Source organism: Neoarius graeffei, chromosome 10, assembly GCF_027579695.1.
Source record: "Neoarius graeffei isolate fNeoGra1 chromosome 10, fNeoGra1.pri, whole genome shotgun sequence".
Lineage (NCBI taxonomy): Eukaryota > Metazoa > Chordata > Actinopteri > Siluriformes > Ariidae > Neoarius > Neoarius graeffei.
In genome coordinates this window covers 6,146,783-6,162,157 of record NC_083578.1, presented here as the reverse complement: position 1 = coordinate 6,162,157, position 15,375 = coordinate 6,146,783, and the positions used below count along the sequence as shown (strand labels likewise).

The 15,375-nt window shown below is 42.0% G+C and overlaps 2 protein-coding genes and 1 long non-coding RNA gene across 5 annotated transcripts in view; 1 reads left to right on the top strand and 2 right to left on the bottom strand.

Moving 5' to 3' along the window:
• The window catches only part of LOC132892774 (H-2 class II histocompatibility antigen, A-U alpha chain-like), an 85,215-nt gene extending 72,168 nt beyond the window's left edge, over nucleotides 1-13,047 (bottom strand). Inside the window, exons 1-5 of one of the 3 annotated variants that reach the window (XM_060931147.1) lie at nucleotides 12,775-13,045; nucleotides 12,282-12,572; nucleotides 6,250-6,531; nucleotides 6,046-6,175; nucleotides 5,880-5,965 (exon numbers count right to left, since the gene is read on the bottom strand). In XM_060931147.1, the coding sequence (XP_060787130.1) occupies nucleotides 6,054-6,175; nucleotides 6,250-6,531; nucleotides 12,282-12,572; nucleotides 12,775-12,832 (753 nt within the window). In that variant the 5' untranslated portion in view covers nucleotides 12,833-13,045 and the 3' untranslated portion in view covers nucleotides 5,880-5,965; nucleotides 6,046-6,053. Of the gene's footprint in view, nucleotides 1-5,879; nucleotides 5,966-6,045; nucleotides 6,176-6,249; nucleotides 6,532-12,281; nucleotides 12,573-12,774 lie in introns of those variants that run through there. The other 2 variants (XM_060931149.1, XM_060931148.1) reach the window with 2 other exon arrangements.
• LOC132892400 (uncharacterized) lies at nucleotides 1,013-4,912 on the top strand. Its single transcript, XR_009655426.1, has 3 exons — nucleotides 1,013-1,126; nucleotides 3,886-4,021; nucleotides 4,737-4,912. It is a non-coding gene; the product is annotated as an uncharacterized LOC132892400 (long non-coding RNA).
• LOC132892779 (H-2 class II histocompatibility antigen, A-R alpha chain-like) overlaps nucleotides 5,900-15,375 on the bottom strand; it is a 159,927-nt gene continuing 150,451 nt past the window's right edge. The window contains exon 6 of the mRNA XM_060931156.1: nucleotides 5,900-5,941. The gene's annotated coding sequence lies outside the window, so the exon portion shown is untranslated. The remainder of the gene's footprint in view (nucleotides 5,942-15,375) is intronic.

Below are 15,375 nucleotides of genomic sequence, written 5' to 3'. Positions count from 1 at the left end.
GAGGTCCTCAGAAATCTCCTTTGTTCATGCCATGATACACTTCCACAAACACGTGTTATGAAGATCAGACTTTGATAGATCCCTGTTCTTTAAATAAAACTGGGTGCCCACTCACACCTGATTGTCATCCCATTGATTGAAAACACCTGACTCTAATTTCACCTTCAAATTAACTGCTAATCCTAGAGGTTCACATACTTTTACCACTCACAGATATGTAATATTGGATCATTTTCCTCAATAAATAAATGACCAAGTATTATATTTTTGTCTCATTTGTTTAACTGGGTTCTCTTTATCTACTTTTAGGACTTGTGTGAAAATCTGATGATGTTTTAGGTCGTATTTATGCAGAAATCTAGAAAATTCTAAAGGGTTCACAAACTTTCAAGCGTAACTGTACATGTCCAACCAACAGCCCTGAACACCTTCATTTAAAGTGTCCCTGCCTCCTGAAAATTGTAATTTTTTTATATAATTTCAAATATTTCTGCTAATGCAGTAAAAATGTTGGGAATAAATATTGTGCACTGATTTATTAAAATGTGAAGTTTAATTTGTCTTTACTGGTAATATGTCAGGACACCAAGATAGATCATCCAATCAGGGTCGAATAGAGGAATCATCATCAGTTGCTGGGGAGTAAAACCTCACGATGTGACATTTTACGGCTAAATTTATATCTGTTTTCAAAGGACTGTATAAATCAGCATTTGAATTTTCACCTCATATGCCTACCAATGTTAAGTGTAACTACTGTATCCTTGACTTGCGAGTGACGTCAAAGCAAAATAGAAACCCAGATGTCGGCCATGTTGGTGGAGATACAAATGCGGGGTCAAGCAACATTCCATACAAAACACAGTCACACATGCGCAACTCTCTTTGTCATTCTTTTAGCTCTGCCATTTCTTTGTGCTGTATATGGTCGTGGTCACAACAGTACTTGTGATCTTGGCGCGTTCTGAATTTTTTAGAATTTCGTCTGTGATTCAGAAAGAGGGTGAGGAAACTCTGAGGCTCAGTCTGGAGAGGAGATGAGCGCGGCTGAACAACATCGGCAGGGCTGATCTAACAGAGACTAAAACCAAAACAGCTCATGTTTGCAGTGATCATTTTATCTCAGGTGAGATTCAAAAGCTTTCTCGATAATATCATGGAAGAATTTTATTTCGTGTTGCTAGAATTTTGCTATAAAATGAGTGTTCTCTTGTTGTGGTTCACTCGTACCCATTTTCCACCAAATCAGTTCCAGGGCTGGTTCGGGGCCAGTGCTGGTGCTGGTTCACAACTTGTTCAACTTGCGAGCCAGCTGAGAAGCAGTTTGCTTTTCCATAGCTCAGGGTGCTAAGGGGAGCCACGTCATTACGTCACTGTATACGTCAGTTACGTCGCTGCGTTTGCATAAACCTTGGTGCGAACATCGAAGCAACAACAACACAGAGAAGAAAAAGAAGAAGAAGAAGCAGCAACAACAACGACAATAATGGATGACTTCGCGTTTGTCACTTATTTAAAAATGGCGCCCTCTCGCGGTCTTGCTATTGTTGTTGGTCTTAACAACTCCGCCCCCCCGCTGACGTAAGCAGCTCTTTCCTGTAGCCCAGCAAACAGCTGGTGCTACCCTGGAACCGGTTTTTCTGGCCCAGAGCCAGTTCTTTGTCAGTGGAAATAGACTAGGTCGATTTTCAGATAATGTGACACCCCCAGGCATTTTTGAGTAAAAGTTGGCAAACAAACTTTTCTAAAAGTATTTTTTGTGCTGAATCCATTTTTGCTGTTTGCCAAGCTGTATCTCTTATGTGGAAGTCTGTAGAGCACAAAATCTAAGACAACCTCTAAAATTTCAGTAAATTCCGTTTTTTTTATTTTACATCATGTACAACAATAATGATCAAGTCTAGGAGGTTTATTTGTAGTGAGAATTATGGTACTTGTATGTGACAAGGACAATTGCACTTTCATTTCTTATTGTTGTCCTGAATATGTCTTCTTTTATCCCTATATTTCAAGCAGACAAATAGAAAATCTTACATTCCTGAGTCATTTCATTGAGGATGCAAGGAAACTGTTGCCATCACATCAGAGTTTGTAAATTAACTTATCCACAAGAACTTTAATTCAAAATAAAATCACTTTTTGCCATCATTTCTATTTCCATACAGTGTTTAAATATTGCTAATCATAGGGCTGGGCAATATATTGATATTTAAGATGTATCGAGATGGACAAGTATCTCGATATGGATTTTGAGACGTCGAATTAATCGAGAAAAAAATTACTTTTTGGAATTACAGAGGTTTGGTCACCCTATCACTCTGTAACACCTCAAAACACTGTTAGTTGAAAGATAAGTAGCATTTAATATTGTGCAGTAGCATTTACTTGATTGCGTTTTCACATATTTCCACTGCATGCCTTCGGTTGGCTACTCCAGCGACTTCACTCAGACTGCCCGTGCTTCGATCGCCCATGCTGCAGTAGGCAAACATCTTACTGCGGAGCAGCAGCACAGACAGTTTTGTCCCACAGCAGTTTAAAAACTGATACAGTTCTGTCCCTACTAGCAGAAGTTTTACTTATTTTTTTTTTTATTTAGGGGGATTTGAAAATATCGAGATATATATCGTATATCGAGATATAGAAGAAATCGAGATATGTTTTTCCTCCATATCGCCCAGCCCTAGTTCATCACCATAAAACTCTATCCAAAGAGCTATATAAGCCAACATTTCTGGTAGCATTTGAAATATTTCTGTCGGTAAGATCATCCATGAAGTCTGTCAGATTGTAAGAACATCATTATGTTAATGTATATGTTAATATATGTTTATATGTTAAACCATCACCCTAGTTACATTACATAGTTACAGATCATTTATGTACATATGATTTTGATGTTCCTATATGGATGCATTCAAGTAAAAAAAAAAAATCAAAGTTCTGGAGGTGCCGTGGCTTGGTTGGCTGGGATGCCGTAACATAAACCCGGGGACCCAGGTTTGAGTCTGACCCAAGGTCATTTCCCGATCCTTCCCCGTCTCTCTCTCCCAATCATTTCCTCTCGCCCTCTAAATGTCCTACATAAAGGCAAAAAAGACCAAAAAAAATATATATATATTAAAAAAATGGATAAAAAGTTCAGTGTTCACCAAAAATATTCTGAGATAAATATTATGTATTTTAAATATTAGCCTATGTTTGTTTTCTGTACCCAATAAATCTTCTGTCGCAATTTAAGATTTTATTTTTGAGCCAGAGCTGAGAAATTTGTTTATTTTTTTAGCCTATGAGACTGCCACTCTACTGAGTTACAAATAAAAAGACTGCCTAAATGGATTCAGCAGAAAGAATTACCCTTTATATAGTCTATTATATAGTCTATAAACTCAAGACCACAAATTTTATAATTTAATATGGTAATTTGGACCACACACACTACCTAAAGTCTGTTTTTGAGAGTTCCTTTCACCCAATTGAAGCCAAATTTGGTACTTCTTTAGCCAAGAGGTACATGCAACTTTCTGCTATTTTACTTTTTTCATACTGTACAACATTGAAGAGTTTTATATTGAAATACTCGAAATATGCAAATTATATGCAAATGTGCCCTCTACTGGGCTCCACGTATGAGATACAGCTTGGCAAACAGCAAAAATTGATTCAGTGCAAAAAATACCTTTAGAAAAGTTTGTTTGCCAACTTTTACTCACAAATGCCTGCAACTCCTTATTTAAGCCCCTTTTTGCAATTCTGACCTAGTCTAAAACAGAAAACCCGGTTCCAAACTAAGCACTGGCCCCAAACCAGCCCTGGAACTGATTTGGTGGAAAAGGGCTATCGGTCATTATGATTTTAACATGTGTATTACTGTTTTGCTTCTAGGAGCGCCAGCAAAATTATACAACAGAAACAATCCAGACTGGGCGCCCACTCAGAACATGGGCTACGTTTCATCCAAGGTTGGACTCGATTCTTCGGCAGCCAAACCAGATAGAACGCGATATCTGGTTACTCGATGGTTAGTAGAAGCGTCTTATTTTCAGAAAAGTCTGACTTTTTTTGAATAATATGGGTCAAACCCACACACATCTATCTTCTCTTTGTATTGAATCTTCGCTCGACTGTTCAAATCGTGGTAATACTGAGAAAATTCAGCATTGTCTACAGGCACACTTTCAGCATCTGTCGTCCGAGTTGCTTTGGATATCCACCATCATATCAGATGCTCATGACGTAGCACATTTTGATCGCGTGGTTGTAGGTCATCTATAATGTCCTCTAAACACATCTATTTCTCATGTTGCCCATCATGGTTACTGTACTGGTAACAGTAAACTGCTTCATTGTGTATTCATAAGAAATCCCAGATAAATATATTGTCTCATTCTCTAAATGTGTATGCGATCACAAGCATCTTTGTGATACACCTTGAAATTAACCAGTTCAAATGTGAGCATGTAGAAGAGTGTAATATGGAGTCCTTCATACATGTAGCCTCTGGCTCTGCAATCATATTTACAGTAAAGTAACTGGACTGGTTTTAGTTCCAATGCAGCTGTTTACACTTTAACACTGTAGGAAGTTTCATGTTAAATTTACATTTAAACTTTAAACTATCAGAACGCTCCCAAGAACCTGAGACGGGAATAAAAATAAGTTTACGTTGAAGGCACTGCAGTGAGCAGGTTGTCTAAACTTGATTGCCTGTGTGACCCTGTGCTCTCTTCCTCCAGGGTTTGCTCTACTAAAGGTGATTTGCTCTTTAAGAGAAAAAATGCTGGAGCAAGATTGATGATTGGTCAGTTTGTGGAGGAGTTGAAGGCATTTACCTGATTTAACTTTAGGACATTTACAAAAATTCAGACTGGCAACAATCATCATTTCAGTCATAAGAAAACGAAGTCATGAGTCGGTTTGTTGTCACTTCACTGTGTGAAGATTCACATGAACATTTTACAGGTTTTTAAACACTTTATGATTCACACTGGGGCGGCACGGTGGTGTAGTGGTTAGCGCCGTCGCCTCACAGCAAGAAGGTCCTGGGTTCGAGCCCCGTGGCTGGCGAGGGCCTTTCTGTGCGGAGTTTGCATGTTCTCCCCATGTCCGCGTGGGTTTCCTCCGGGTGCTTCGGTTTCCCCCACAGTCCAAAGACATGCAGGTTAGGTTAACTGGTGACTCTAAATTGAGCGTAGGTGTGAGTGTGAATGGTTGTCTGTGTCTATGTGTCGGCCCTGTGATGACCTGGCGACTTGTCCAGGGTGTACCCCGCCTTTCGCCCGTAGTCAGCTGGGATAGGCTCCAGCTCGCCTGCGACCCTGTAGAAGGATAAAGCGGCTAGAGATAATGAGATGAGATGAGATGATTCACACTTTATGAGTGGTTTTCATTTTCAGATATGATTTTCTCACACTTATAAAATCTCATATGTGATCGTACATTGTTTTCACTTTTTCACACATGCAATTTAAAGGCATAACAAAGTGGAACGCATTTATATATTTCTATATTACATCTGAAATATATTACATGTGATGTGTGTGTGTGTGATTTTTCTGTAATGATTGTGACAGTATATTTCCAAACTAGACTAATACAGTTATTGTTTTACTGGTGGAACGAGGTATCATTGATGTGGAAACAGAAATCACATGATCGTTCACATTCATGGAATAAAGTTTATTTCTTTAATTATTTGCAGGTACTCATTCCTTTTCATTTGCATCATCTAATATTAATTACACTTTACATAAATTGGAAAAGAAAGACTTAACAGATTTCTGCACAGAGATAAGAAATTCAACACAAGTGTACAGTGGAACAAGCAACAACTTAATATTTAATAAAAACTTACATGGTTTAACAGATGAATTAAACTCTAGTGGATGAACAGTTTCCTCGGTGAAAAATCAAAATGAGAATTCATGGTCAGAATCTAAACCTTCTCCTAACGCTTTACTTCTGGCTGAAAACACAGAAACAGGTGTATCAGGGAGAAACAGTGTATTAAATATGATAAATATAATGTTTTATTAGAGTTGTTACCTGAAGTGTCAGTTACATCTGTTTCCTTTGACAAGGAAGAAAGTTCCAGTAGCGACTCCGAGCAGTCCGACAGCCAGACCCACTCCACAGACCACAGAGGGACCCACACTGAGAAGCTCAACATCCACCTCTACACACACACACACACACGGTTATTTCTACTCTAAGGAAAGACTGAATCAGTAGTTAAACTCTCCGTCTCACCCCATGTCTTGGTGCCGGGTGTCTCCAGGGCCTTGTGCTCCACCGTGCAGCTGTAAACGTCTCCTTCCTGTGGAGTGAAGGGCAGGTGGGAGAACTGGTTGTAGGTTTTGTCCTTATTCGGGTAATAGCGGCTGAGTGTGGATTGTTCCGTCACATCCACACTGTTTTTGGTCCAGCGTACAGTAACAGGTGGAGGGAAAAATCGTGTGAAGTGGCAGATGAGCATGTTCTCTGAACCCAGCTGAATATTTTCTTTGAGATAGATGGAGCTTTGTGGGGCATCTGGAGAAAAATATAAAGCACATGTGCACCATTGTTATGACTCTGAGACTGTGATGCATTCATTATTTCTTCTGGCTGTCGATATATAGAGGATGTTACATGGTGGTGCGAAGATATGAAGTTTATCTTTGAGTGGTGAATGGATACATCATGAGGGAGTGAAGCGAATGAGTGAAATATTTTTCAACATGAGAAAATAAACTTCATATCTTCAAGCCAATGTATTTGTATTCTATGAACATATCCAAAAAGCAAACAAAAAAAACCCACCAGTTAATCAAAAGTATTTTAATTTTGAAACAGTTCTGTAGTGTTTCATGTAAAGAATGACGGTGGGAACAAGTGTGCATCTCAACATTTACTAAGCGTTTCTTCAAGAGCATACACATACATACGTATCCTAGCAACATACACTACACGGAGATACTTCCTGCAGTCAAAATAAAAGCACAGGACACAACATTTTCCCCCTTTTTAAAGAAGAAGCACATACCCCAGAATACTTAAGAATTTGAAATATCACTCATGTAACCTGAGGCAGTACGTTTCACTAGCTTATTCTTGGTCATAGAAGAAATGAAACATTTCTGAAATAGCAACATGGGTAAAGACAACTTACCCATTAACTGAATTATCACTTAAATGTAAGTAAGCACAACTGCATAGTTTAAGATAAGTAGAGCAAGATTACATAGAGTGAATCAACTAACTGAACTTGTAATCCACTGAGAGGTAACCTGGGAGGTAAGTAAGGTTTGTGACAAAGAGTACACATTTAAGTGACATAGTCCTTCAGCCAGGTAGGCTGGCGAATCTTTTGCATGGGCCTGGGTTCCGGGGAATGGTTGGCTGAATCAGTGTCCTCGTCTGCAGGCCTTGGAGTAGGTGTAGTGTCAGGAAAACTGGTAAGGTGGGAGGCATTCCACTTATTACCATTGATCAGCTTGTATGTGCTCTCACCAACTTTTGCACTGATGGTAAGAGGATCGCTGAACTTCCTGTGACCCTTAGGCACATGTAGTGGGTTTCTCACATGCACTCTGTCCCCTTTTTGAAAAGCAGGAGGCTGAGCGCCATGCTTGGCATTGGTGTAGGCCTTCATTTTCGACTGGCGCTGGCTAACCCTGTGACGAATGTCAGTATCCTTTTGAGCGGGCACAGGAGAAGAAGGAAGTAGCACAGACAGCTTGGTGCGCATGGGACGTCCACAGAGGAGCTGGAAAGGTGAAGTCCCAGTCGTGGCATGGGGTGTAGCACGGTAGATGTGTAAAAAGTCAGTAACAGCTGGCTTCCATGGCTTGTGCTGTTGTATGGCAAGCTGGATTGTTTGCTTGAGCACACGATTGAATCTCTCAATTTGCCCATTGGCAGCAGGGTAGTAGAGAGAGGAGCGGTGGTGACGTATTTGTCGGTCTTGTAGGAAAGCAATGAATGCAGCAGAGGTGAACTGAACACCGTTATCTGTCACGATGTTCAGGGGGTTGCCATGTCAGCTGAACACCAAGGACAGGAATGTCAGGACAGTATCTGTGGTAATGTTCTGTGTAAAAGCAACCTCCGGCCTCTTGCTATAGTAGTCGGTAAGTGTAATTGCATACCTGCAGGCTGGAGGGGCAAGCTCAAACGGACCAACAATGTCCATTGCAACTTTCTGCCATGGACCGTCTGGCAGAGGCACTGGTTGCAGAGGAGCTGGATGGGGCTTTGCTGTTTTGTCGTTCAGCTGGCACAAATGACAGGAGTGGATGGCACTAAGTACGTCTGTATCCATCTTTGGCCACCAGTAGAGTTCACGTAGGCATTGCTTTGTCCGTACCACCCCTTGATGGGACTCGTGTGCAATTGAAATCAGGTCTGGTCGCAATGCAATGGGTACGACCAGCCGAGAGTCACGAAACACAAATTGGTCTTTGACGCATAACTCCGTGCGGAGCTTGTAGTATGGCAGCAGGTCAGGGTCGAGGCCTTTGGATGAAGCAGGCCATCCACGTGTGATCTGGAGCCGGGGTTTTGTGATCTCAGGGCATGAAGCGCAGGCAGAGTCAAGGTCAGTGGCAGACAGTGTATTACGAGCAGTAGAGAGGAGAGCAACTATCTCAGGATCAGCATCATCAGAGTGGGAGGATGCAGCAGAGCACTCTGGAGCAGCAGGTAAAGGCAGGCGGGACATGCAGTCAGCTGGAGCGTTTTCGGCACCTGGACGGTAGATGATGTCGTAGTTGTAGGACATGAGATGCGCAGACCATCTTGACACACGGAGACCGGCATGGCCGACACCCTTTGTGGTAAGTAGGGTTGTCAATGCCTGATGGTCGGTTCGCAGGGTAAAGTGGCGTCCCCAGAGGTAAGTACGCCATCGCTCGACAGCCCATACGCATGCAAGGGCTTCCTTTTCCACCGTAGCATATTTGCGTTCAGCCACAGACAGAGTTTGGGATGCAAATGCCACAGTCCTTTCAATCTTGTCTGGGCCCACTTGTGACAGCACGCCACCTAGGCCGTAGTTGGAAGTGTTTGTAGACACAATTGTAGGCAGTGTGGGGTCAAACAAAGCTAGAGCCTGACTGTAGACCAGCATTTTCTTGACAGTGTCGAAGCTAGCTTGTGCCTCAGCAGTCCATTGAAAAGCACTGTCAGACACTCTCAGGCATGCTTGCATTGGTTCCACCACAGTGGCATGGTTCGGCAGGAACTTGGAGTACCATGAGAGCAGTCCGAGGAAGGAGCGAAGAGTTGAGGCATCGGTAGGTGCAGGCGCATCAGCGATGGCCTGAATGCGTTCAGGGTCAAGCTGTAGTCCATCCGCTGACACGATGTGTCCCAGGAATGGCAGTTTAGGCTGGCGGAAGCGGCACTTGTCGTTGTTGAGTTATAGGCCAGCAGTTCTCAGGCGATGCAGTACAACAGCCAAAGCCTTGTTGTGAGCAGGCATGTTGCATCCATGGACTATTATGTCGTCCAGGTAGTACTCCACCCCTGACAGGCCATCCAGGACTAAGCTCATCATTTTCTGGAAAGCGGCAGGAGCTGAAGCAAGCCCATATGGCACACGACAGAAACGAAACAGGCCGTCATGGGTAATAAATGCTGTAAGGTCACGGCTCTGTTCATGTAGGGGCATTTGGTAGTACGCACTAACCAAGTCAATTGTAGAGAAGACGGTGGCACCCTTTAAGCTGGACAGCAGTTCATCCATGTGAGGCAGTGGGTGTGCATCAATGATCACCGCCTTGTTTGGTTCGCACAGATCAACGCACATGCAGATTTTGCCTGACTTTTTCTGTGTAACAACAATTGGTGACACCCATGCTGAAGCATCAATGCGCTCAATTATGCCCGCTGCCTGTAGGTTGTTCAGTTCCTCTGTCACTGCATCTCGAACTGACAGTGGCAGGTGATGGAGCTTTTGGCGCACTGGTGTAACGGTGCCATCAATTTTCACCAGATGAACAAAGTTCTTTGCACAGCCGATGATAGGTGATGTAGATGTAGGTGTAGTAGTGGCACATTCCAGCACAGGTGCAGGAGCAGTAGGAGGCAGGACTCTGTTGTGCTGGATGTGCACCTGTAGTGATGCCATGAGGTCTCGCCCAAGCAGTGGAGTTCCGTTGGTCAAAATGTAGAATGTACATAGAGCTGTGCGGCCATGTAGAGACACATTCGCGGACATGCAGCCAAGGACAGGAATGTGCGTTTTAGAGTAAGACACAAGCCTGGCTTTGGGCTGAGTCAGCCGAACGTGGCTGAAGTGGAGCACATGGAGGCTCTGTGGCAGTATGGATACAGAAGACCCAGAGTCCATGACTAAGTCAGCTGTGCAGGGCTGTGACTGTTCGGTTGCAATCTCCACAGTGCATGTAATTTTAGCAGTTGGGCTGGTAGCATTGTCTGTGTAAAGCACCAAAACCTCAGGGAGTTCTACTTCACGCACCTCTTGTGTATTAGGTTGAGCAGAACGGCAAACTTTAGCAAAGTGTCCAGTCTTTTTGCATTGCTTGCATGTAGCTGTAATTGCTGGACAGTTGGGTGCATTGCATACCGCAGCGGTAGCATGTCTTTTGTTTACCTTTGGCAGAAGCACTGGCGCCAGCAGCATTCGACTTGTGACCTCTCCCCCTGCGTTTGGAAGTTTGCTGCATGGCTTGCACGGGGACCACGCGTGCATCAGTAATGCTCTTGGCGTGGTCCACAGCTGATTCGACTTGAGTAGCTAAAGTTATAGCTTTTTGCAAAGTAAGTGTAGCATCTAACAGCAGTCTCTCACATATTCTTGGATTGCACACATGTTCTATCAATTGGTCGCAGATCATTTTGTCTGTCTTCACACCAAAATCACAAGTTGAAGCAAGGTCACACAACGCAGCGACATACTGTAGTATCGTTTCATGAGAAGCCTGAGCACGCTTACGAAATGCATGACGCTCGGCAACTGTGTTAGTCTTTGGGTTGAAGTACGTTTCCAATGCAGTTAAAGCAGAGTCGTAAGTATCACCTGTATCAGGCAGGGAGTAGAAGATTCTCTGGCCCTCCGAGCCAAGGCAGTGTAGTAGAATTGCCCTCTTCCTGGCAACCAGCCATTCGGCTCCACTCGTGTTGATAACTAGCAGGTAGTTTTCGAAGATTTTTTTCCACGTTTCAAAAGACATTGCAGGCTCACCCGGGCATGGTAAGAAGAAGGTCAGGAAAGGCACGTTTGCAGCCGTCATCGTTGCAGAAAAGAATTCGTACTCTCGTCGCCAATTTTGTAGTGTTTCATGTAAAGAATGACGGCGGGAACAAGTGTGCGTCTCAACATTTACTAAGCGTTTCTTCAAGAGCATACACATACATACGTATCCTAGCAACATACACTACACGGAGATACTTCCTGCAGTCAAAATAAAAGCACAGGACACAACAGGTTCACCATTTTGACAACACACATCTAATCAGCGGGAAAACACTGGGAGTGACATCATCAGAGTGAAATATCAGGAATTACGTATGTCACTCAGATCCACGATGAATTTCGTATGAAAAATGTGAGTTTTTCAACATGAGAAGATAAACTTCATATCTTCAAGCCAATGTGTGGTTTTCTTTTTATTCTATCGACACATTCACAAACAAAAAGTCCCCAAATTTATCAAAACAATTCATTAATTTCCTCATGAGTGAAGATATTGGAGACTGTGTTACTCAGGTCCCGGATGGAGTTTGTATGAAATATGAATACTGTATTACTCAGATCATCTTCATATTTTCTAGCAAGTCAATTATAAAATCAATCTTTAGCTCAATAATCCATAATTGGGACGTGTGTGTGTGTGTGTGTGTTGGGGATAGAAATAAAAGCAAAGATTTATTTAGATTTTCAAACCCCACATTTCAACAGTTACTCTGTTCAGAGAGAACTTTCTTCATTTCTATAAATTTAACTGATAAATAGTTTGTGTTCAGGGTGAAGCAAACAGCTGCTGTGATGATGTGGTGCATTCTGGGATGTTTTAGTCGAATAAAAAGCCTTTATGAAATGAAAATAGTGTGAGACAGCAGTGCTGTAGTGTCGGCTGTGAGATTAGAGTATTGTACAGTAAATGAGAGCTTTACAGGCTGGAGACTGTGATTGTTCCTGTAGTTTACTGACAGTGTAATGGTCAGTGATTTACAGTCAAATCTACAACAAATCTCACATCTTCATGCTGGAAAATCATTTTAGACTCAATATCATCAAGGTCAATTTGTGCTCCTATAAACACTGAGTTTCTCACCCTGTGGCTCCGGCTGGCCTTTAAAGTCCTCTATCGACAGCTTTAAGTTGTTTTGGCAGACAGCCAGGTTAGCCTCAGCAGACTCGTACCCTCCGGGGTACCCAATCGGATCAGCGAAGGGAGGCAGCATTATCACTCCTTTCTTCTTCTCAAAATCTGCATAAAACTCTTCATCTCCATCGGACCCTAACATAAACTCCTTATTCTTCTCTGAACATTCGATTAGATGCAGTTCATGATGTTTAACTGGAGAAACACACACACACACACACACGTTCAAACTGCAGCAGCCTGTACAGTGAGATAAAAACATCATCATCAGTGACAAAATCACATCGTTTTTGTGATGACCTGAAACGATCTGTCTCATTTAAATCAAGCTCTACAGCTTAATAACCAAAACACCACCATTAACACTTTATATACACTCTTCTAATTACCACTGGGGAAAAATATTACAGCAAATTTACACATAAATAAATATCTCACTTACACTGTGATTCAGTGTCCCTCACACACATTAGTGTGAAAAAGATGAGAAATAATTTCATTCTGAAGTTTGTCAGTAAACCAGCAGCTCAGATGAATTCACTTGTCACTGACTTCCACACACTGAATAGAGACAGAAATACAGCCGAGTGCAGAGTCAGTGATAAATAAATCATCCAATCAGATCAGTTCTCTCCTCACAGTCAGCTGGGTTCAGGCAGACACTCAAGTGAGTTTCACAATTCCTGATCCTTTACTCTTTCCATACTGAGGTGCGCTGATCATTACAAACACAAAGAATTAAAACACTGGGAGCACAAAAAGGAAGAAATGAAAAGCAAGCAGGAGAGAAAGCGAGAAATCAGAGCAATATTAAAATCCTGAATAGTCTTTAGGTTTCAAAGGTCAAACAAACAAAACAACAACAACAATAATAATAATAATAATAATAATTCCTGAATTTTTAAGCTTTTGTGCCTGAAATAGTAAAAAATAATAATAAAGGGTCTGAAATAATAATACAAAATAAAAGTTTAGGTTTCAAAGGTTAAAGAAACAAACAAACAACAATGACATTAATTTTTACAGCTCTTGAAATTTTGAGCTTTTGTTCTTGACATAGAAAAAGGGGTTTGGAATTAAAAAAGAAAGAAATGAAAAGCTGTGTATCCTGTTCTATTTTATGTTTGGCATCGTACACATTTTATAACAATAAAAACAAAATAAACAAAGTGTCTGTGCTAGAAGTGATATCTGTACCGTAAGTAGTTTTGTCAGTAAACACGTACTGGCGTCTCTTTTCTTGTGAATAAATCTGCTGTGGTGTTCTGTACAGTTCACTACAGACAGTCTTAAATAGCATTGTGTAAACACTGTATACACTCTGTAGTGCACATTATATGTGTGGCGGCCTGCGTAGTCAAATTCCCACATCTTTTACTTTAGTATTTCTAAAAAACCACAAGGGTTCCTGAACTGAACTATGTTTCACTTTTTGCACAGACACATCTCAACCAGTCGTCCAGTAGAAAACCACAATTAAATGTTTAATTCCAAGTGCACTGAAGGACTGGTGCGTTCCAGTCGGAAGACGGCATCCTGTGTAGGCAGCGTTCTTGGGGCAGCATCTGTGTGCTCCTGAGAAAAGGACTGTCCCAGTCAGAAGACAATCCCATAATTCAGTGTGCCACACTGGAGTTCTGGAAATTATGGCAAACGTGGCAGAACCAGTTGTCACTCCAACAGATATAATATGGAAATTGGTCTGTTGCGAAGGTAACCTCCATTTATGTAGCTAGCTTTTGCTGCTAATTAACAGCTTGTGAGCTAGCAGATACTTACTGAACAGTGGATGGATTTTATTTTAATTGTACCGAGGTATAGTGTTTAGTTTCAGTGGTTTTCAGACAGATCGTACACTTATCACTGACTTCTGACTCGGGCTCAGTCAGATAATTTAACATGATTTTTATCAAGAAATGACAGTCATCATGATACTTAGTAATGAATAATCAAATCTATGATTGAATAAGTCTGAAAAAATAAATAATCAAGAACAGTAATTGTCACAGTCCAGTCCAGTCCATCCATGACTGAGTTTGTGGGACTTCCACGCCGGCTCCAGGCCGGATCTGGGACAGGAATTCAGTCCTGCCCTGCTGGAGGCCATCTTCCCTGAAGCGGCACTCCCACACCTGCTACCACTCCTCTCCCATCAGCCAGGGCCTACTTAAGAGCTGTTTGGAGCTACTCCAGTTGCCTGACTGTCTCTAGTAGACTTTCCTCGCCTTGCCATAACCCATTGATATTGTGTCTCTTGATTCCCTCTGTGTGACGGTCACGGATGGACCGCACATTTCCCTTGCCTCGCGGCTGCAAGGCAGCCTTTGTTTCACCGCCTACCTGTGCCTAAACACACACACACACACACACACACATGCCGACTGGCAACTCCAGGAACATTGAGCTAAACGCTAAGACGCTAAACTTTGCTGGTACTCTTTTGCCCATGAACACTGTTTTACCAAAGACATTTATGGAAAGGAAAACTCAACACAGACTATTTCTAATGTTTCTTTTTAATGTACCAAGTTGCTGCAGAGACTTAGGTGCTGAAAAGAAAAAAGTAGCATACCCGCGTCGCGTCCCGCGGGTGGCAAAAGAGTGCCGACATGAAACAGAGACTCATTTATTTCGTGCCGGCCGCAATTGCTCCGGTCCATCTTGCCAGAACATCATAGGGAAGACAGAGACGGCCCTGATCAAGCCGCTTCTATATCTCTGTATTACGGTGATGTTTTGCAATGTTTAGTCTTAATGATTATGTTGTCAACTTGTTGTTTAAATGTTGTAGAATGTCCTTATGATGCATCAGAGTCTGTAATGTTATTGTTTGTGTTTAGTGATTGTTATGTGTTCCCCTTTCATGTTGGAATGGTGCTGGTCACCTTCTTTATGTATGTTAGTCTAGTCCTGTGTCTTTAGTCTAGCGTTTGACTTCATGTGGTGAGTTTGTCTTTACATTGACTTTGCTCCCTGTTGTTCTCTGCTCTTAAAGAGACATAGCAAATATTTTCTGGGACATTCTAGTTGACAACTTTTGTAT